The sequence below is a fragment of the Aulonocara stuartgranti genome (genome assembly GCF_965226115.1).
Source record: "Aulonocara stuartgranti genome assembly, chromosome: 10".
Classification (NCBI taxonomy): Eukaryota; Metazoa; Chordata; class Actinopteri; order Cichliformes; family Cichlidae; genus Aulonocara; species Aulonocara stuartgranti.
In genome coordinates, this window is record NC_138946.1 from 31,662,789 (window position 1) to 31,684,773 (window position 21,985).

At 41.1% G+C, this 21,985-nt stretch overlaps 1 protein-coding gene across 2 annotated transcripts in view; it reads left to right on the plus strand.

The window, feature by feature from the left end:
* The window catches only part of slc8a2a (solute carrier family 8 member 2a), a 29,297-nt gene extending 8,044 nt beyond the window's left edge, over positions 1-21,253 (plus strand). Inside the window, exons 2-13 of one of the 2 annotated variants that reach the window (XM_082547916.1) lie at positions 6,147-6,557; positions 7,871-8,008; positions 8,181-8,408; positions 10,390-10,668; positions 12,674-13,105; positions 13,361-13,722; positions 14,152-14,255; positions 16,649-16,761; positions 17,016-17,039; positions 18,261-18,360; positions 19,184-19,450; positions 19,587-21,253. In XM_082547916.1, the coding sequence (XP_082404042.1) occupies positions 6,216-6,557; positions 7,871-8,008; positions 8,181-8,408; positions 10,390-10,668; positions 12,674-13,105; positions 13,361-13,722; positions 14,152-14,255; positions 16,649-16,761; positions 17,016-17,039; positions 18,261-18,360; positions 19,184-19,450; positions 19,587-19,963 (2,766 nt within the window). In that variant the 5' untranslated portion in view covers positions 6,147-6,215 and the 3' untranslated portion in view covers positions 19,964-21,253. The remainder of the gene's footprint in view (positions 1-6,146; positions 6,558-7,870; positions 8,009-8,180; positions 8,409-10,389; positions 10,669-12,673; positions 13,106-13,360; positions 13,723-14,151; positions 14,256-16,648; positions 16,762-17,015; positions 17,040-18,260; positions 18,361-19,183; positions 19,451-19,586) is intronic. The other variant, XM_082547917.1, reaches the window with a different exon arrangement.
* The last annotated feature ends 732 nt before the right edge of the window (positions 21,254-21,985 follow it).

A 21,985-nucleotide genomic window follows, 5' to 3' on the forward strand; every position in this document is an offset into this window, starting at 1 on the left:
CATAATTAGAGCAAACGTGGCAGATTTTTGTAAGACACACCTGATGGTATAAGTTTGTCTACATTACTCTCGTAGGCTTTCTGAAAGTTTTTATTTGGTTGTGTTCTCACTCATTTTCAGTCCTTTCGTGCAACGTTCCAAGTGGACAATAAAAGAAGAAACTGCCTTAAAAACATCTGCAGCAGGTGATTAATATTTGAAAGGCATGAGACACAAGAATACATCTCATCTTAAGTTTAGAAATGTTCTCAGTTAATAGGTGGCTGTCAAAAAGGCGAATACATTTTTTAATAACAGTAAGTAGAACTTTTTGTCTAGTTTATTCTGATATGCTCACCTTTCTGCTACATTCTGCTTGCTCAGTCTGTTAAACTTGATGTGTTAAACTTATTTTCTTCAGTCCTTTACTTAGTGACTATAATAACTAAATGTGTTTGTGACATGTTTTAAACTGGCTTAAACATTTGCTGAGGGCGCTTTGGAAAATCTGATGCAGTAGAAACAAGTAGATGATTCTTTAACAAACCCCTGCCTGCTTTCCGCTGCCTCTGCCACGGTCTTTTTTTAAATTTGTGATAAGATTCAAAAATTAATTGCGTAATAAAGTAAAAGGAGGTGTTTCTCTTTGATTAAATATGAAAAATGGCCTACCAAACTGACAGATTCTAGTCAACACCTGACACAACGCATGCATGTTAACACAGTCCAGCACTGACTGGTAAAAAATGAGATGTTTACAGTGAAATCTCCACAATATAGCTGAATGCCATGTTAGTGGTTTGGCTCAGCATATATCTGTCTGTGTGATTATTATTATTATTATTATTAGATATCTTACACTCTGGTTCATCAGCAGGCTCATAACAAAACCCCAAAGCCCTGTGTTACTCATTAAAGCAATGGTTCCCTTTGGGGGATCTTGGGAATCATATTTAATGTCTCACTGGTACTTGAGGCAAATAATAAAACTCCAAGGTCTCTTAACACCGGTCTTGTTTTGGTCTGAATATCTACTTATCCCAGTTTGCGTGATAAACTTGAAAAATATTAAAACTCCGGTGGTGTCAGTGTTTGCTTTGAAAAATCAGATGGGAATCAGATATTAAGTATGTTCAAAAATCATTTGTAACCACAGAGAACCAAAATAGATAATAATAATAATAAATAAAAAGATTTGGGAGTTCGCCTTGTAATCTGAAGGTTGCTGGTCTGAGCCCCGGTTTGGACTGTCTCGGTCGTTGTGTCCTTGGGCAAGACACTTCACCCATTGCCTACTACTGGTGGTGGTCAGAGGGCAGAGGTAAAGCACTTTGGGGTCCTTAGGGACTAGTAAAGAACTATACAAATACAGGCCATTTACCATTTTACAGATAAAGTATATTTTGATGTATGTTTGTGGTATTAACTGGTTATTTGTTAGTGGTAAATTTTGCCTATTAACATTGAGAGTTATTATGATATTTTCTTGAACGGCAGGTGAGTGCGTCTGTGATTCACTGTAGATGTTGTTAGAATGCAGAGGAAACGCTTTACAGACGAGTGTAAGCTTGTGCTCTGTGTGCAATTGCAGGCCATGATTGGCTGGCTGTGAAACTGATACACGGTGTGTTATTGGTTTACCTGTGCATAGAGCTTACATCCTGGAAAATTGATCTGTGTCAATCTGCATATAGGTTAATGTTTGAGCTGTTGGGGCAACACAGTTTCTTCCTGCAGTGATGGATCGCTGATTAGAAGGTCTGTGTGTGCGTTTCAGGTCTCTGTTTTGGAGAATATGTCAAACGGGACCAAGACAGGAAGTGTCTTTGGTTTTCTTTTTAGTTTAGACAAGAGTGCTTAGTATTTGATATATATATGTGTTAATTCTGTGATCACTGTAATCAAAGTACTTAACTTGACTGTAATAGATAATCCATTGGTGAATAAGTAACACGCCCATCTGCCTCACTGTCTCTGAGTCTGACTGGTTTAGAGTCACAGCAGAAAGCCATGTCATCCACTTGGTTGTTGGCGCTAACACAGAATAGCCAGTGGTCAGGAAGACTTTGGACACCTGTGAAATTACTCCTGTAAGTCCGATTGCATTTTCTTCGTATTATTGATGCTTTAATTATTCATCTTTAACTCACCTGTATGCCCGACTGCTCCACATGTCAGAAAGAGCATCCCTTTATCTGACAATACCCCACGGCCAGGATACAGGCGGGAAATATTAAACTGTTAAAGGTGCTAACTCTTTTTTCTGCTGGCTCTCCTATCAGTGTAAGATAACCCCAGGCAATCACTTATCGGTGGTGCTGACAGATAGTGGCCGTGTCGGAGGCCGTAAGGGGAGAGGAGCTGTCATCCAGCTCACTGTTCCTGTGCGTGAAGAGGACAGAGAGACCACAGAGTTGTCAACACCCTGGGACCCCTGTACTCCAGGCATTAGAGAGGCTTGTAAGAAGAGAGTGCCACATTTTTTTTGCACTTTATGTTGTTCACTATCCTTGTTTTTTTTATAATCCTTAAAAGACAATAAAGTTCCCAGTGAACATCAGTCCTCCAGAAAAATCAGAGAGTTGACCTGAATCAGTGCCACTGCAGAGCTGCACAGCTCGAAGGGAGGAGCAGTAGTCTGCCAATTTATCTGCCTATTTACCCAGTCCCTGAAGTGGAAAGACTATGAAGCACGCACTTAATGTCTGACTCATAAATCCACTTGGCTCTTCATATGAATGATCCTTAAAGAGTAGGTGATTGAAAGGAAGAGATATCCTTCTATATTTAGGTGAATGCATTGATCAATAATGCATCCAGCTTATCCTGTACCAGCTTCTTGATTAGCTAGCACTCATTATCCACTGAGGCTTTGTTGCATGCTACCAATCATCAAAATTCACCGTGTACTATTCTGAACAAATCTGAGTTTATGTTTTAAGCATGTCTCGTCACAATGTTAAAAAGGTCATATAAAATATTGAAGTCTTTGGTTCTCACTTTTACATTTAGTGGACTTCTTAAAGGGGCTGGCATTCAGATTATTATTTTTTTTAAATAATTTTTATGTGACAGTAAAACAAATAGATAAAGAGTGTTTGTAGTGTTATTGTCGTCATGCTCAAACTTGCGCCAAACAGTTTTGTTCTTTGTTCTATTGTCCAAATATGATTATTGGGGAGGTTATTTTTGGTGAGCCTGTTTCCCCCACAACAACCACTGGCGTAAGGTAGCCCTCTGTCTGAGGTCGAGGTAACCGTAGCAGGCCTTGGAAAGTGAAATGCGATGCTGCAGGCCCTCAGGGCTGTGTTTTTGAATCACAACTGCATAATGAGCTGGCAGAGCTCCGGCTGCATCAAAGATGCAGCACCCTAGTATCTGTTTCAAGTCACAGTGCACAATAGTGCAGTGTCACCTGTGCAAGAGCAGTGGAGGCGTTGGGATCAAGAGGAGCACTGAAAAAAGGCTGAAATCTTTCTCCCACCCTGCTATGACACCCTCAGACTCACTGCTTACACTAAATCTCCCTGTTACACTTTGTCTGTGTGGTGCTTGATATTGTTAATCTTCCTTTCAATCAAAAACACGTGTTGGAAATGGCCAAAATACTTGTTTTCAACTTGAGAATTCTAGAACAGCGGTCTCCAATCCCTGTGCCATGGACTGGTACCGGGCCGCGAGAGTTGAGGCTCGGATGTGAAATTCATGGTTTTCAGGGGTTTTATCGTTAACTCTGTTTCCCTGGGTCTTTTCCCGTGTTGTAGTTGTGTGTCTTATTTTGAAATAAATATTTGCGCGTTACCATAGCGACCAGAGAGCATTAAGGAGCAGAGAGGAGGATGTTACTCTCAATGTTGTTGGCACATTTCAGGAGGACGCTGCTAATAAAGTTACACAATTACACAGTGAATTTGTGTTTATTATTATACTTACAAAATACCACAGTTTTTGTCTCAGTTGTATCATTTTGTTTTGTTGTATTTATCCACAACACCTTAATGGCCGGTCCGTGAAAATATTGTCTGACATTAAACTGGTCCGTGGTGCAAAAAAGGTTGGGGACCGCTGCTCTAGAATACTTGACTGCAACATCATGACTCAGTGATCAATCAATAAGTGAAGGTAGCACATCTTTACAGTTAGTGACATTTTTGCCTGTGTTCCTATTTCTGGTTTAAATCAGTGAAGTTACTGAAAACCAGCAGTCTGACATTACTGGCTGCATAGAAATACATGGAAGGTAAGTGAAGAGCACAATAGTAATTGGTGGGGTTATTGGGAAACAAACAAGCCCGGTATATGTTGTTGTCAAAAATTCTGCTTATCGTTAATGTGAATGCAGTTTAAGCATTACCTAGTTGATTAAGTGGAGAGCTAGAAATAGTTGGACTTGACCTCAACACAGAACTCAGGTTCTTGACATTGTTTCCTGAAAAGGAGCTGGACTCTGGTCCACTCTGAAGTTGTATGTTGGGGTTTTCCTTGGTGGAGTAAAGGGTTTCTTTCCTTCACTTTCAGCTTGGGGATGACATGTTAACTCTTCTTTGCATGACGCTGCAGAGGACACAGCTTTACGGGACTCCTTTCTTTGGTGGATTCTTGCCAGAGATTTTCTTCCTGTTAAAAGCAAGTCTTTTGAGTCATTAGAACTGTGGTAGTATCTCTCGGGCACTAAGGTGAAGAGAGGACTGTAGTCTTATTGAGTTTGTGGAACTCCCGAAGCAGCTGATGGGAACCATTAGGCCAAGTGGAGTGTGGCTCAGGCAGTGGCTGAAGTAAAAACTCAAGTCTGAGAGGAATTTGGTGAGGTTGTGGATCAAGACTTTAGGTGAACATGATTACGGCAATGAGGCAACTCAGGAAGGGTTAACAGCACTCCCTCCTTAAGCGCTTATCAGCAATGTCAATAGCATTGTTGAGCCAAATCCAATATTCCATCAGTGCTTAGTATTGTTGTGGTTTGATGTTTTGGAAGTCAGCATGGGGGAGTTGGTGAATTCACTGAAGTGCTGTTTCAGGATGTCAGGAATCATCAGGAGTCTGGATGTGTTCAATTAAAATGTCCTTATCTAGTCTGATGGTGAAGACTAACATCTCTTGTGACTGCTGTTCTGTTGGTTTTATGTTTCACAATATGCTGTTCTGTCATTTCTACTAATAAATGAATGGATCATTGCTGTGAACCCAGACAACTGGTGGCTCCTTAATCTCATGACCAGGGTTACCTGAATACAAATCCTCCCCACTTTTGGTGTCTGAACCACATTACACGTCCCTAATTCTAACTAAATGTTAACTAAAATATGGATATGCTTTAAACTAATGTTATGAAAGTCCAATTCTCAATCGCAATGTTGGACAAAACATCAGTGCTGAAAACTAGCCAGTTTCATTACTGATCAATTACAAATTATTTAGAGGATAGCAAGGAAACTGTTGCTAGTAGGTCAACATCGACCATATGACCTGCTATAAAGTGCTGGATTCAGATGGATAATCTTAGAAAAAGTCCAGAGTTGGATACATGCACATATCTTCAATTTTTATCCATGTAGTAAACATGCGGGAAGGGGAGGAGCTTTGACAGTTGATACTAAAACATGTCTAATATTTAAAATGCTCACAAAGATCATAATAATACCAGAAATGAAGCAGCGTGTCTAGAATTTTGTGTGAAGACTGCAGAACTGTTCTTACAGCCGCATCCATGTTTTTATGTTGTTTTTATGGTAATCTGATGTAGAGCATATTTAAAATGTACTTATTTGCATGCCATTGCTGTTATAGTTTACATTAGAATTGCTTTAAATGCTGATGTTCACATTCTTGGATAGTGCATCCAGACCACGACACTCGAGGACGAAAAGACAAACTACTTGCTCCTGATGAATGTAGTGTGTGTGTGTGTGTGTGTGTGTGTGTGTGTGTGTGTGTGTGTGTGAATGTTGGCTAGAAAGCACTTAGGCATGTCTGTATGAAGGTGTATTAGTGGGTGTACGAAGCTTGTTGTCATATAAAGCGCTTCGAGTGCTCGAGCAGAATAGAAAAGCAGGGCATAAGAACCAGCCTATCATGTACCATCTAAGACATGGTGAGATATGTAAACTATCGTATACGATAAAGATTTTCTCTTTCTCAAAAAAATGTGTGCTCCTCTGCTTCACTAGGAGTTTCTTTTGACCCAGCGGTTCCCCCAGTGAACCCCACCCCCAGGCCCTTCCTGACTCAGGGATACCATGGGACCCCCTCCGGTTTACCTTTCCAGCCTCCTCTTCCTCTCGTTCCTCCTCCTGTGCCACGCCGGGACCTCCTTCAAGCCCCAGGTTGTGGAGCGAGCATCTGACCCTGAGCTGCCGCAATCCTCTGGTAACACCTCAGGCTCTGGAAAACGGACGTGTTCTGACACTGTGGTTTGTAAACCCGGCATCCTGCTGCCGGTGTGGCTACCACTCAACCCTCCACTGGGGGAGCAGGCAGGGAGGGCAATCATCTATTTCCTCTGTCTCATGTACATGTTCCTGGGTGTGTCCATCATTGCAGACCGCTTCATGGCATCTATAGAAGTCATTACCTCGCAGGTATTATTGAACTTAAAATTGGGAATTAAAAAATGCAACCATTAAATTTTTTACTATCAGGGTTTTGTGTTTGCTCATAGTTGAAGAGTGTTTTGGCTCCTTTTTATCAGGAAAAGGCTAATTTTGTTTGCACTTTGAGCTTGCATTTTTTTAAATATCAAAGTAAAGTGCCAGTATATGTCGCCTTAGATGAATTAACAGATATGAGAATTAGGTAATAAAGAGAAACAGTTTTAAAATATTTACTATAAATTTTTAAATTTTCAATCTTCAATTTAAAAAAATAATTTTATCACATTAACTCGTTGCCAAAACAAAAGTAGTTCTAGTATCAGGCCCACTGTGTTTGAAGCATCGACTGTAAGTATAAGATGGACAAAGCCATTGTCACCTCACCCATTGCTGCTGGATTCCACTTTTGAATCACAGTCTTAGTTTGTTTGTTTTTCTGGGAGCTAAAAATGGACGCTAAAGGTAGTAATCCTGGTTAGCAAGCTGTAGACATGCTCATCAGTGCTAAATAACAGGCTAGTTTAAATTTCAGTACCAAAACCAAAGCACAAATCTCTTGGCTGTTCTACAACTAGATAATTATTTTACAGATAATTCTATTAAATAAGTGGTGGCATACCTGTCAATCAAAGCAGCCAGACCCCTAAATTTATGCCTTACACAAATTAAATTACCACCCTCTTCCAAAAATGTTGGATCACCATGTAAATGTAAAAGCAGAATGCCTGATTTTGCAAATCCTATAAATTCATATTTTGTTCACAGCAGAATACAGTTTCATGCAAAACCAGTAGAAACGTTTTAAACTTATTAGATGACCTAGCAACAGGTCAGTAACATGACTGGGTGTAGAAAAACTATTTTAGAGAAGTAGAGTTTAAATAAAGGTTTGCCAATCTGTTAAAAAATAGAATATTGTTCAACATAAAATTGTGAAGGCTTTGAATATCCATCATCTTTAGTACCTAATATCATAAAAAGATTGATACATGTACACAAGGGATGGGGCCAAAAATCAGTACTGGATTCTTGTCTGTGGCAAAGCTTGTTTAAAATGGACCGTAGTAGACTCAAAAACTGTGATTAGAGTTTACATTTTACACAATGTAACAGCATTTTGAAATTAGAGAAGCAGTCCTCAGTGCAGTTATTATGAAGAGTAAAACTGTCAACAGTCAAATGAGCTGTTTTTTGTACCAGACCGTAAACAAGATTTCCAACCTGATGTATTTGGGCATTTCAAATATGTCTTAACTGAAATTAAGCATTTTGGGCATTTTCCCAAACTTCTGTGACTGCAGGAGAAAGTGGTGACCGTCACCAAACCCAACGGTGAAACCACAGTCGCAACGGTACGGATCTGGAATGAGACTGTGTCCAACCTCACGCTCATGGCACTGGGCTCCTCCGCACCTGAGATCCTGCTTTCTGTTATTGAGGTGCACAACTCATTACATTTGCAGCAACATATGCGTAACATATACAACAAATGCTGGAGCTGTATGTGCACTCGGAGTCTGTTTTGAATTCTAGTTGTTACGTGGCTCTTATTCGGTTCTAGTTAGCTTAACAAATGAGCTTTGATTGACTCTTTTTTTCTCACTTTAACAGGTGTGTGGGCACAACTTCCATGCTGGGGAGATCGGCCCGGGCACCATAGTGGGCAGCGCTGCCTTCAATATGTTTGTGATAATTGGTCTGTGTGTGTGGGTGGTCCCTGACGGAGAGTCTCGTAAGATCAAACACCTCCGGGTGTTTTTCATAACGGCTTTCTGGAGTATCTATGCCTACATTTGGCTCTACCTCATACTGGCTGTCATCTCACCTGGGATTGTAGAGGTATGTTCTGATGGTTGCATACATTTTAACTGAAAAACATATGTACTTCTGGCCACAGTGCTATTGTTGATTTTTGGAAATGCAGCCTCTGCACTAAACACACTTTAAAAATGAGTATTTCTTTAAAGTTTGTGGTTTTATGAGATTATTTTCTTGAAAAAATGTGTTGTACTCATAAATATACAGTGACTAGTGTATTATTATTTCTTTCAACAAATTGAAAACTCATTGAAAATGCCATGTTGGCCCTTCACGTGGAATACACAGGACCGGATGAATATGGCTAGAGACTGCCTGTACACCATAGGCCAGGCTTGGCCAACTCCAGGCCTCGAGGGCCGGTGTACTGCAGGTTATAGAGCCTTCCCTGGGTCAACACACCTGAATCAAATGATTAGTTCATTACCAGGCCTCTGGAGAACTTCAAAACATGTTGAGGAGGTAATTCAGCCATTTAAATCAGCTGTGTTGGATCAAGGACACATCTAAAACCTGCAGAACACCGGCCTTCGAGGCCTGGGTTTGGACACCACCGCCATAGGCGGAGGAGAAGAGGACTCGTAGGGGTTTGCATTCTGTGGAGGCAAACTTGTAGTTTGTGCCGGCACTTGCGGACAGGATCATACCCATATTTTTTCATCTAAGAAGGGGTCCCCTTTATGAAAAAACATAAATGCGAGTGGAATCTCCTGAAATGAATTCAAGTCTCCAACACATTTATTCCGGATATTATCACAGTTACCTTTTGTCAGCAGATTAGACGTGCGACGCTTCTGACTCCGTACAGCTGACAACGGTCCAGCTAAACAACAATAACAGCTGGTTATAAGCCAGTATTACCCCAGCTAATGATAGACTAGATTATTACAAAAAGCACACGGGTTGGTTACATTCTCATATAATACAAGAGAATTCCCTAAATGTCCAAGTCAGCAACGGTAGATCCACTTCAAAGAAACTTCCACTAACACTGGCTAAAAGCAGCTAGCAGTGGCAAAAACAGCAGTACTTATGGACGGAAGAGTTGAGGATATCTTCAACAACTCACTGCAGTATCCCTGTCGTCAGTCAGAAGTAAGCGTCATCGACTCATACGCTCACACTGGACTCTTTTTACACAGTTTTACAGCCTCCTCCAGAGGCAAGGTAAGGAGAGGTAAGAAAACAGGATTCAGTTGACTTCAATCTGCAGTCTGCTGAGATCTAGTGGTGAGAATTCACACCCCGCAGCTTTAAATATTAATGCATTGTTACTTTTATTTGTATGACATTAGTGCCATTTGTTTTCAAATGTTTGTTCAAATTTACTCTCTGCTAAATTTACTTTCTTTCATCAGAAAGTAATAATCATACCAATTCTACCAAATGTGGCAATCCTAACAATCTTATGCCTAAGCAGCAGATCTGAAAATATCTTTTTATAGCTTCCCTATGCCCATGTGCTTCGTTGGCATCAATTAGTTTGAAAGAACCTGAAATGTCAGTAAGAGGAAACTGTGGAAGACCTGAAAGATCAATAATACTCATAAAAACTACATCTCTGCATGGCAGAAGGGCAAAGCAAAGCATCACATGACTGAGCTGCAGACACAGAAGTGGTGGCTCACTGTTGCACTTTGCAGTGTTCATGTACGGACGACAGATTAGCAAGAAAACAAATATTTAAATCAACACCTGAATTCTGCTGTAAAGAACAAAAGGAAACGGTGGAAAATGTAAGTGGCAAGAATCTTCAAACAGATGCGGGGATCTTAAATACTGAATCTTACATGACATTCAAAATATTACGAGCTGTATTACAAGGTTTGGTAAATCCTCACTTGGTAACCCTTTGCACACCCACAGTCTGTATTTTTAGATGTTGTGTTTCTAAAACTCACCCAAACATCTAATTAGCTAAAAGGTATACACATACCTTTTATTCTATTTTTAATATATCAAATGAGTAACTGATTATTTTTCATGTTGCCTGCATAATCAGGTGTGGGAGGCCATAGTGACGCTGCTGTATTTTCCGGTGTGTGTGATCTTGGCTTGGATCGCTGACCGCCGCCTACTCTTCTACAAATACATGCACAAGCGTTACCGTGCTGACAAGAGGCACGGCATCGTGGTGGAAATGGAAGGGGACCTTGCTCCCAAAGGCATTGACATGATCGTGGACGGAAAGCTGTCAGACAGCAGTGCATGCCCTGGAAACTCCTCCACTGTTACGGTCTCTGTGCAGACAGGCAATGAACTAGACCCGAACAAAGATGAGGTAAGACTCAGGCAAACGTCTTATTGAGCCACTCAGCCTGAAGGCTTTAAAAGAGCGTTTTTTTTCTCCATTAATTTCAGGTTTAACATCTGTTTTGTTTTAGCTAATTAGAACTCTGCTCCCTGTAGGGGTCAGCGCAGCTGATCATCGTCCTCTATCTCACCCTGTTTCTAGCACCAACCCTCAGCATGCCCCCCTTCACTACATCCATGAATCTCCTCTGTGGTCTTCTTTTTTTCCTCCTGCCTGGCAGCTACATCTTCAAAATCCTTTGTCCAATATATCCTTCTTTGCCTCTTTGGCACCTGTCCGAACCATCTCGACCTTGCCTCTAACTTTGTCTGCTAACCGCTTAGCCTGATCTGCCCCTCTGATATACATTTAGTTATGGCCAAATATCTCGTCAATGACATGAATGTCATGATAAGTTTATTTTCTAGTGATTTCTTTGATCGGTTCTTTATCCAGACTGGAATAATTATACAGCATATATCTTGAATGACTGAAAAACAAGCATTGGGTTGCACAAGTTTGATTTTGTTTTACTTTAATCCACTCAGGGTCAAAACTTTGCTTGTATCCACACTAATGGTTAAATGTTCCTCAACAAGTTCCACCTCAACCAGGTACTTTTGGTAGCCATCAGCAAGCAACTGCTGTAATTCTGACTGGATATTTGACCAGTTTCAAGCAAAGTCAACAAATTTTGATTAGGATTGAGGCCGGAATTTTGGGGAGGCCGTTCCAGTAACCTGATGTTACCTTTGCTTACTTTACCCATTACAAAACCAGTTTTGATGTGTGCTTGGAATCATTATTCTATTCAAACACCCAACTGAGACCAGGTTTCAACTGTGTAGCTGTTGAATTAAGGTGAAACTGAAGAATTTGGAGGCAGTCCTCAGTCTTCATTATTCCATCCACTTCATGCTTTGCTGCATGAACTGAATGTGATGCTGCCACAACAATTCTTGACCGCTAATACGATCTTCAGAAAGCCTTACCTTTACTCTTCCCAATATATGTCTTGTCATTGTGACCAAATATCTCAATCTTTGTTTCATCTGACCATAAATTTTTGCCCAGAAAGCATTTGGCTTGTCCATGTGGGCAGCTGCACATTTTAGAGAAGGAGCATGGACTTCTTTCTTGGTCTGCAGCCTCTCAGTCTGTGGTGATGTCACGATGTCTTCTTCTAAATCGTGGCAAAGTGGTCCCACATCTAAATAATCTGCAGTTATGTACATTGTTTAAACTGGTTATCTTTGAGTACCAAAGCTCCTCCCCTTAACCATGTTGAAAATTGCTCCAAAGCTAGATCTGTGCCGAGAAACCAACTAATTTAAGTGAACACTACAAATTCTTCCAAGAAGTGTGGCCAAAACTATGCTAACAGCTCGTTGATGGCAAACCCACTAAAATGTAGCCAAATATTAGTGGGGGTGTATGTATGTATTTTCATGTTCATGCTCATGATGAATGCATGTAAAGTTCTTACTGCTACTGCACACATTTCCAATCAGTTCATTTTTGTTTAGAGCTCAGTGAGTTTATAAACAGTCATATTTAATGGTCACACTAGACATTAGTTTTTAGTTTAGTTTCACTTTATTAAAGATACGCATGGGTCCATAGCAAATAAAATAAATACAAAGTACATGTAATATTAAATAGTGGCAGTTCATTATCACGTTTCCTGAAGCAAATAAGATTTTATCTCAGTTGGAGTCTCAATAAGGGAATTGCAGAAGAGCAGACAGGTCGTCAAAGAAACAACGACATGTTGTGTCATCGCAAACTAAGATATTTATTTTCGTTCTGGTGTGAGCATCCCTCTTCACATCCCCACTGCAAACCCTGTCTGGATAGTTACAATAAAATCTCTTCTTGTAAGACACTGTTGAGCAAATCGTTTTTAAAGGGCGTTTTTACATAACATTAAGCAACACACATATCTGTGTAAACACAAGACCTAGTCTGACTACTAGTTCTCCTGCTCTGATAGGTTGTCCGCATCTTGAAAGATCTTAAGGAGAAACACCCAGACAAAGATTTGGACCAGCTGATCGAGATGGCCAACTACTCTGCCCTGGTTCACCAGAAGAAGAGCCGTGCCTTCTACCGTGTCCAGGCGACTCGCATGATGATCGGTGCTGGTAACATATTAAAGAAACATGCTGTTGAGCACGCGCGACGTTCAGGCCACGAGACTGATAAGGCCACGTGCTCGCACATTTGTTTTGAAAGCTCCCAGTATCAGTGCACGGAGAACTGTGGCTCTCTGACCCTGGGGGTGATCCTCGATGGGGGAACTGGTCAGAATACATTCTGTGTGGACTACTGTACAGAAAATGGTTCTGCCAATGCTGGAGCAGACTATGAATTTACTGAGGGAACCCTGGTGTTCAAACCAGGGGAGACCCACAAAGAAATCAAGGTAAGAAAGGGAAAAAAGGTAATGTTAGTGTCAGTGTTTAACGTTTATCGTCACTGTCAAGTGTCAAACACAAAAATTGTCCTGGAGAGGTGACCAGGAATCTAGATTTCTCCCCTATAGTTGTGGTGTCTGTCATCAGTGGGATCAAAGAATCTGTCATTCTGAGAATTTAATTGTAGTGAATGTTCAATAAAATGGTTAACAACCACGTGCATCTGGAAGGAATGTAACTTTAAAATACTTTGCTCTCTCCAGGTGAGGATCCTGGATGATGACATCTTTGAAGAGGATGAGCATTTCTTTGTGCGCCTTCAGAACCTGAGGTTAGAGGAGGGTGGAAATGAAGGGATGGGGACTCCACCCAAAGGGAGACTAGTGGAGCCGCTGGTTGCTACGGTCACCATCTTGGACGACGATCATGCTGGCATCTTCACCTTTGAGCAGCATGTGCTGCGGGTGAGTGAGAGCACAGGCATCCTGACGGTGACTGTGTTGAGGAACTCAGGGTCCAGGGGCACAGTTGCTGTGCCGTACCATACGGAAGATGGCAGCGCCAAGGCAGGAGTGGACTACGAGGAGACCAGAGGGGAGCTGGAATTCACCAATGAGCAGACCAGGTAAGGTATAGTAACATAGAGGCAATGACTGAGAGATAGGGGCACACTGTTAATCTAGCTATAAGCTGTCATTCCTGACATCTCTACTTTGGCTTCGGTGCTAAAACTTAAGCCTATATTTATTTTTCACTTTAAGTCACACAAAGTGACGAATAAAAAAAGGTCTGCTTGAAATTTTTGCAATTTTATGAAAGTATTCACAGTCTTTGCTATGAGCCTATTCATTCACTATTGAGCTCAGGTGTGTCAACTGGTAAATTCAGTTCATTGGACATTACCTATGCATGTTACATATATATAGGTGCAGATGCTTAAGAAGCAGAGACTATGTTGTATTTCTGAGTTTTTCTTCCTGTGTAAAATCACAGAACTGTTCTGTATAGAAATAAGTGCGTGTGTGTTTGTCTGTGTGTGTGCTTGTGTCTTCAGTCAGACATTGCGAGTGTGCATTATAAACGTGGAGGAGTATGAAAAGCAGGAAAACTTCTTCATTGTGCTTGACGACCCCAAATGGCTAAAGCGAGGACTCTCTTGTGAGTGTGTAATTATTTCAGATTTCATTTTTAATGTTAAAGTGACTTCTCATGACTCTGTCACTTAAAAAAATTTGTATAAGATAACAGTTGTAGTCTGTTTTTCCTTTCTCATCTACACTAATAGAAAGCATTAGATCGCATCAATGTGCAAGATCAAGTATCAAAACAGTAACAACAACACACGCAGCTGAATGCTGCAAGTAACCTCACACGCAGGCGTTCACTACTGTCTCTGTTTCACTGCAGCACAGACGCTACAGCTAATTATGAGTTACTGGTGTAATTATTTGTTCGTGTAACCTCATTGTGTCAAAAAGATGCAGAAATTGGATATTTGCATGCCAGTGGAGGGGAAAGAAGTAGTCGTGTATAAAATAATTTTTGTGGAAGTTCAGAAGGGAAATGAGTGTAAGGCTGTTTTATCACAGCATGAAAATATTGCTTGTACTCAGTCATTATCTGTCTTTGTTCACAGCACTGCTGCTAAACCAGGGTAAGATTGTTTGGGTGTGGTTTTGCATGTGATCTGTGCAGCATTTTAAAATAGCTGGCTATTATTTTGAAATTCCAAATCCTTGGCCCTAAATGTGACAGTGTGAAGTGGTCGTTTTGCACTATCAGCAGAAATTTGCATTTCCTGTTTTGAGCTCAGTGAACGCCCAAGCTCTTGCTTCTTTTTACACTCACTTTAATACCTTACTGTCAATTTGTGAGTTTGTCTCAATGGGCATGAAGACGTCTGTAAAACGTTTATGAATACATTAATATTTATTCCACGGGTTTGTGTTTTTATTAAAAAAATAGTGGCAGGGCCAGAGGATGAAACACTAAATGTGCTTGTGAAGAGGGCCAAACACTCGGGAAGTACAAGTAGAAAGACTGGAAAACCTGGCTAGCTTATGTGCAACCCAGGTGAGCACATTTCACTCAAGCAAGCAGAAACCATCTTTGGGCCAGGAAAAGCTTCAACTCTGTTGGGAATGCTTTCCACAAGGTTTAGGAGTGTGTTGATGGGTTTATGGGAATTTTTGACGATTCTTCCAGAAGCATATTTGTGAGGTCAGACACTGATATTAGACAAGTAGGCAGTTGACCTCAGGTAGAGGTCAGGACATGCCGAAGCATGTTGTGGAAATTTTAAATAACCTGCAAACACCCCCAGGGAGCATTTTGAAGTGGTTTAATAACATATTGCAATATGGATATGTCAGCTTCCACAACTCTTACATGTTGGCCCATCTCACGGGTGGGGGGGGGGGGGGCTTTACCTTCAGCCCCATCCTTAAAACCTCCCTTGAGCAGGATGTCCGTCTACAATGGATCCATTGTGAAGGCGTAATAAAACTTGGGGTCCACTTGTGATAACATTCTACATGCATGCATACAACTGGTGACAGGACTGATCTTGCTATACTAAAGTGAGAAAGCGATATTACTATTACTAATGTGATATGATTAAAACATATGATTAATACAAAAGAAATCTGCCACCACAAGCATTAAGAGCTCCTTTCATTGGAACTATGGGGGCCAAGCCTATTTCCTGAAAAACAACCCCACACCATAATCACCCCTCCACCAAACTTTACAGTTAGCACAAAGCATCAGACAAGTAACGTTCTCCTGGCAACCACCAAACCCAGACTTGCTAGATAGAGAAGCATGATTTGTCTCTCCAGAGAACATGTCTCCACTGCTCCAGAGTCCAGTGGCGGTGTGCTTTACACCACTGCGTCTGACGCTTTGCATTGCTCTGGGTGATGTACGGCTCTAATGCGGCTGCTCGGTCATGGAAACCCATTCCATGAAGCTCTCTACACACTGTTGTTGAGCTAATCTGAAGGCCACATGAAGTTTGGAGGTCTGTAGCGATTGAATCTGCAGAGAGTTGATGACCTCTGTGCACTATGCACCTCAGCGATCTAAGTGTCCAAGTTTCTGTTGTTCCCAATTGCTTTCACTTTGTTATAATACCACTAACAGTTGCCTGTGGATATATTTATCAGTGAGGACATGTCATAACTTGTTAGACAGGTGACATCTCATTGCAATACCACAGTAGAATACACTGAGCTCCTGAGTGTGTTTGTGGAAGCAGTCTGCCTGCCGAGGCGATTGAAACACCTCAATATAATAATTTGGATGGGTGAGTGAATACCTTTGGCAATATAATGTAATTGATGCACTGTACTGTGCACTTGTCTTCCCACTCTGATGGCAAAATTTACAACCAGTTGTAAATGGTTAAAAATGCAGAAGCTACTATATAACATGTTACATTGTGCTAGTGTGCTATTTTTCTTCACCTTAGCTTCAACTGAGGTTAAGAGCACGTGTGTAAGATATCATTAAGGCTTGAATAGTGATCTCCTGTCTGCTCTCTCTCACAGTGAATCCCACCCCTGAGGAGGAACAGGCCAGGAGGATCTCTGAGATGGGAAAACCCATTCTTGGAGAGCACAGCAGGCTAGAGGTCATCATAGAGGAGTCCTGTGAGTTTAAGGTGTGTGTGGAGTGAGTGGGGGGTGTTTGTTTCTTATATTATGATGCTCATACAAGTGTTACACTGCAAGTAAAGTGGCAGTTACTGACATGAAGTTATGTTAAACACATGCAGCCTGAAGATTGACAAATTAAACCAGAACTTTACTTGCAAATTTGGACAAATTCCTTTAAAAACTTTGAAAAATAAATGTGTAAGATTGTACAAGTATGTGGTTTTCTTCACTAACCTCCTGCTGCCTTGTTGTGCGTCAGAGTCCCAATGGAGTACTAGACCAGGTACAGTTTCTACTCACGCGCTGTTTGATACTCATCTGCTTCCAATCTATCTATTTTATTTCATTCCATGTACCTTTATTTCCCATACATAGAAGGAATGTATGTGTACATTGTGTATTGTGTAAGCACTGCTTGACTAAGTCCATCTCATTTGGTACTGTGTTTATACCCATCAGCCACTATATTAGGTATACCTGTATAATACCAGGTTCAAACCCCTTTTGCCTTCAAAAATACATTTATTCTTCATGGCAGAGATTTAGCACGATGCTGGACGCATTACTCAGTTTGGTCCATGTTAACATGACAGCATGACTCAGTTGCTGCAGATTTCTCAGTTTCAAATCTCTTGAAAGGTACTCTGCTGACTGTGGAGACCGTTTGAGTACATTGAACTCATCGTTATGTTTAACAATCAAGTTTGAGATGATTAGAGCTGTGTGACAAGGCACACTATCCTAACACTTGGGATTATAAAGGGATGAAAGTGTGCCAAGAAAAAATGCCTCATAATATTATATCATTACTGCAGAACTAAACTGTTAATACAGGGTAGGATGGATCCACCCTGCCAGATTCTGACCATCCAAATGTGGCAACAGAACTAATTAGACTGATTAGACCGGGCAACAATGTGAGTTGCTGCTGCTTTCCTATCCGCTTGAAACAGTCTAGCTTTTCTGCTCTGACTTCACCAGGGCAGTTTCACCCAGAGAACTGGCACTCATTGACCAGTCTTTCTCTGACCGTTCTCCTTAAATTCTAGTGTGAAGGAAAATCCCAGTGGATCAGCAGTTTCTCAAACAACCACACCACATTCAGAGTCACTTAAATCACTTTTCTTCCACATTCTGATGCTCTGTTTGAACTTGAGCAGGTTGTGTTGACCCTGCGTACATGCCTAAACGCTTTAAGCTGCTGTGTGATTGGCTGATTAGATATTTATGTTAAAGAGCAGTTGAACAGGTATACCTAATTAAGTGGCCAATATGTGTTCTTATTCTCAATTAGATAGATGAATGATCATTTAAATAGTATTTATTCTTTTTGGTGTCGTGGTGTGTGTTAAATAACAAAACAAGTTCAAATGAAAAGACATTTGAGACGTGGTTTGAAAAAAGTCTTGAAACTGTGTAATGTGAACCCATCTGTTGTGTATGCATCCATGTAAGCAATGATTGTTTCTGCTTGATTACCAACATATTTAATTTGTTGCAACAGAACACTGTGGACAAACTGCTCAAGGATACAAATCTGGCCGTGGTGATTGGTACGCGCTCATGGAAAGAGCAGTTCATCGGGGCGGTCACAGTCAGTGCAGGTCAGTGGCATCTTTGTATTTATTTATTGTTTTGTGTTTTTGTCATTTTTTTGGAGCTTCACTTGTAAATTTCTGAAATTCAGGTTTGCCTGTGAATCTTTATGCATGAAATTTATTGCACTGCATGTAATTTTATTACAAGACTTTGTGAACGTTATAATTAAGACTTGTACTTTTGAAACCAGGTATGGACACAATGTGGACTGGGAAGTGTGGTAATGTCTCTGTGTTGTAAATGGTAAATGGCCTGTATTTGTATAGCGCTTTACTGGTCCCTAAGGACCCCAAAGCACTTTACACAACCAGTCACCCACCCAGTCACCCACTGGTGATGGGAGCTACATTGTAGCCACAGCCATCCTGGGGCGCACTGACAGAGGCGAGGCTGCCGGACACTGGCGCCACCGGGCCCTCTGACCACCACCAGTAGGCAACGGGTGAAGTGTCTTGCCCAAGGACACAACGACCGAGACTGTCCAAGCCGGGGCTCGAACCGGCAACCTTCCGATTACAAGACGAACTCCCAACTCTTGAGCCACGATCGCCCCCAAACAGAACTCTAACTTCAACAATAAACTTTTGGTGGTTAAAACTGACTAGTGTACAGTAAACGTCGCCTTGGCTCATGGATGTGAAAGATTTAAGATGCTTTAAATACTGATAATATTTTTTGATGCGTTGGGTCTTACAGGGTTAAAGCTTCATCTGATACTATGAAGCGGTCTGTGATTGGCCCAAAGTGTGATTGCACCATTTGTAGGTATTGACGTCTTCTCTTTTTTTTGCCGTGTTTGATTTACTTTCTCTGTGTCTTGGTAAACAGGTGATGAGGATGAGGGAGAGGAGCAGCGAGTGCCCAACTGCTTCGACTATTTCATGCACATATTTTGTATCTTCTGGAAGATCCTGTTTGCTTGCGTCCCACCCACAGGGTACTGGAATGGCTGGGCGTGCTTCATAGTGTCAATCACTGTCATTGGTATTTTAACAGCCATTATCGGAGACCTAGCCTCCCATTTCGGGTGCACCGTCGGCCTGAGAGACACTGTCACTGCAGTGGTCTTTGTAGCACTGGGGACTTCTCTTCCTGGTTAGTGAGGTGTTCTTGTTGTCATAGTTGTTGTTGTAAACACTCTTGTATTGCAGAAGTTTGAATTAGGAAAGTGAATGTAAGAATGTACAGCTGATTAGCCTCATTCTCTAACTTGACTGTTTTCTTTTTCCAGACACCTTTGCTAGTAAAGTTGCTGCTACGCAGGATCAGTACGCAGATGCGTCTGTGGGAAACGTGACAGGAAGTAACGCAGTTAATGTGTTTCTGGGCATAGGTGTGGCCTGGTCTGTGTCTGCCATATACTGGGAAGTCAAAGGGAAGGTTTTCCGTGTGGACCCAGGATCACTGGCCTTCTCTGTCACGCTTTTCACCATTTTTGCCTTCTTGTGTATGGGAGTGTTAATGCTTCGCCGAAGGCCGTCCATAGGTGGTGAACTAGGAGGCCCACGCGTCCCCAAAGTCCTTACCTCACTGCTGTTCTTTGGACTCTGGTTCCTCTACGTCCTCTTCTCTAGCCTGGAGGCCTATTGCCATATACAAGGCTTCTAAATGAGCACAGCTGTGGAGAGTCATGCCTGCACAATAACACACACACACAAAACTCCCACTGATAAACAGTTGCCGTCATCATTTGACATCTGCTGCCACGGTTTAGAAACATACGTATACACACCACAGATTCAACCACGGAACATCCGCTGCCGGACTGTGAAATTATTGTGACAGCACTCCTTCATTTTCACCTCATGAAGTGCAGCGACTGCTTTTTAAGAAAGCAGAATAGATGTGAAGTCGCTGGATTTTGCTTGATACCTGGAGACTCGCATCCTGGATGCCCAGGATTTGGTCGTATGTCTCCCCACACCTGTAGAGTCTGGGTCAGAGCTTATTTTACAAGATGACTATTTCAGGCGTTTATATACAGTAAGCTGCTCAGATACATAACAGTTGGAAGAACACTACTTTGCTTCATATGTTTCTCTCGCAAAAAGAGAAACTTTGTTTGTTAGTTCATTGTTGTCAGTATTCATGAATCCAGGTGATTTGAAGGAAGACTGCAGGCCACTCAGTAGCAAGTGAGCTTTTTTGACAGTCCACAGGAGAAGCAATAAGCTGCTGTTATGAAATATCTCCCACTGCTCAGTTGTGTGTCTGTGTTGCGTTAGGTGACATGAGGCACTGTTTGATGTTTAGCGCTCTGCACCTGCTTAGTTTGATCCCATTGTAGGCATTGATAATAGCAACACTACATGGAGCCAGTATTGAAATGTGAAACTGATAAAAAGTTACACGATGAATTTCTCATAAGCACCTTGTGTCTGCCATTTAGTTTGACTCCTTGAAAACAACGATTCATTCACCCCTGAAGTCTTATCTGTTTATTTATCAATGGTGTAATGTTATTGTATTTCTAATTTTATGAATTTGACTGTTATTGACAAAAGCACGTTGTAATTTATTGTAAGTTGTCATAATTACATTTAAATTTTAACTGCATGTGTCTCGATGAGGTTTGTCTTCAAGTCCACGTAAGTAAGCATGATGGTATGACTTATTGGGGTTATACACTTACCTGTTCTGTGTTTAACAGATGCATTTTAAGTTTGTGCACCCAAAAAACATGGAAAGTGAGGTTAAAAAATATTTTTCTCTTAAAAGAAAGAAAAATCAGTACATAATATATAATTTAATATAATATAATAACATGTCATGCAGGTCGGACCTCAATTAAAGCCTAAAAAATTCACTATCTGAGATTTTAAGCAGAGCAAGATGAGTTGCTGTTGCTGGGGAGCAACTGATAACACCTCTTATTGTAGAGAAAAGTCACTGATAGCATTAAATGGTATGTGAAGAGGAATGTCAGCGTATTTTGTTTCCTTTTTTCTTTGTTGATTGATTAGAGGGAAGGTTTGTTTTACGCTATTGTTCTTTTTTTATTAAACATAGAAAAGAATGGATGATCCACTCACTGAAGAACGACAATGTCCTTATTTATTGAACCTGTGAAACATGGGGGGGTTAAATCACCTGCGATAGGTCACATGACCAAGACCAGTGACACTAATATCCAGTGTAAACCACGTCTTATACAAGACAAAGAGTTGACAAATAATCGTCAAGTAATACATATTACCATGGCATGGGTCAGTTAAAGATGGTGTTGACTTTGAAGACGAAAATGTTTAAATAAAAACACTTTATAAAAGACTTTCTACAACCCAGGATTCAGTAGCTTGTAGAACCATATATAGCAGCCTGAAGCAGCTGACTTTATCAGTCTTTGTTGTGGTTGTGGTTTTAGCCCACTCTTCTTTAAAGTGTTGCCTAAGTTCACTGATGCTTGCAGGCATTTGTGCCGCAGTATTTCAACAGGGTTGAGGTCTAGACTTTGACTGAGCTTTGGTTCTTTTCCTTGCTGCTGTGTTTGGGATCATTGTGCTGTTGCATGATCCAATTTGGGCCAAGCTTCAGCTGTATTACAGAGAGCCTCACATTAGACTGCAGAGTTCATCATTACTGACTGTTACCCAAGGTACCCAGGTCCTGGGACTGTAAAACAAACCCAAA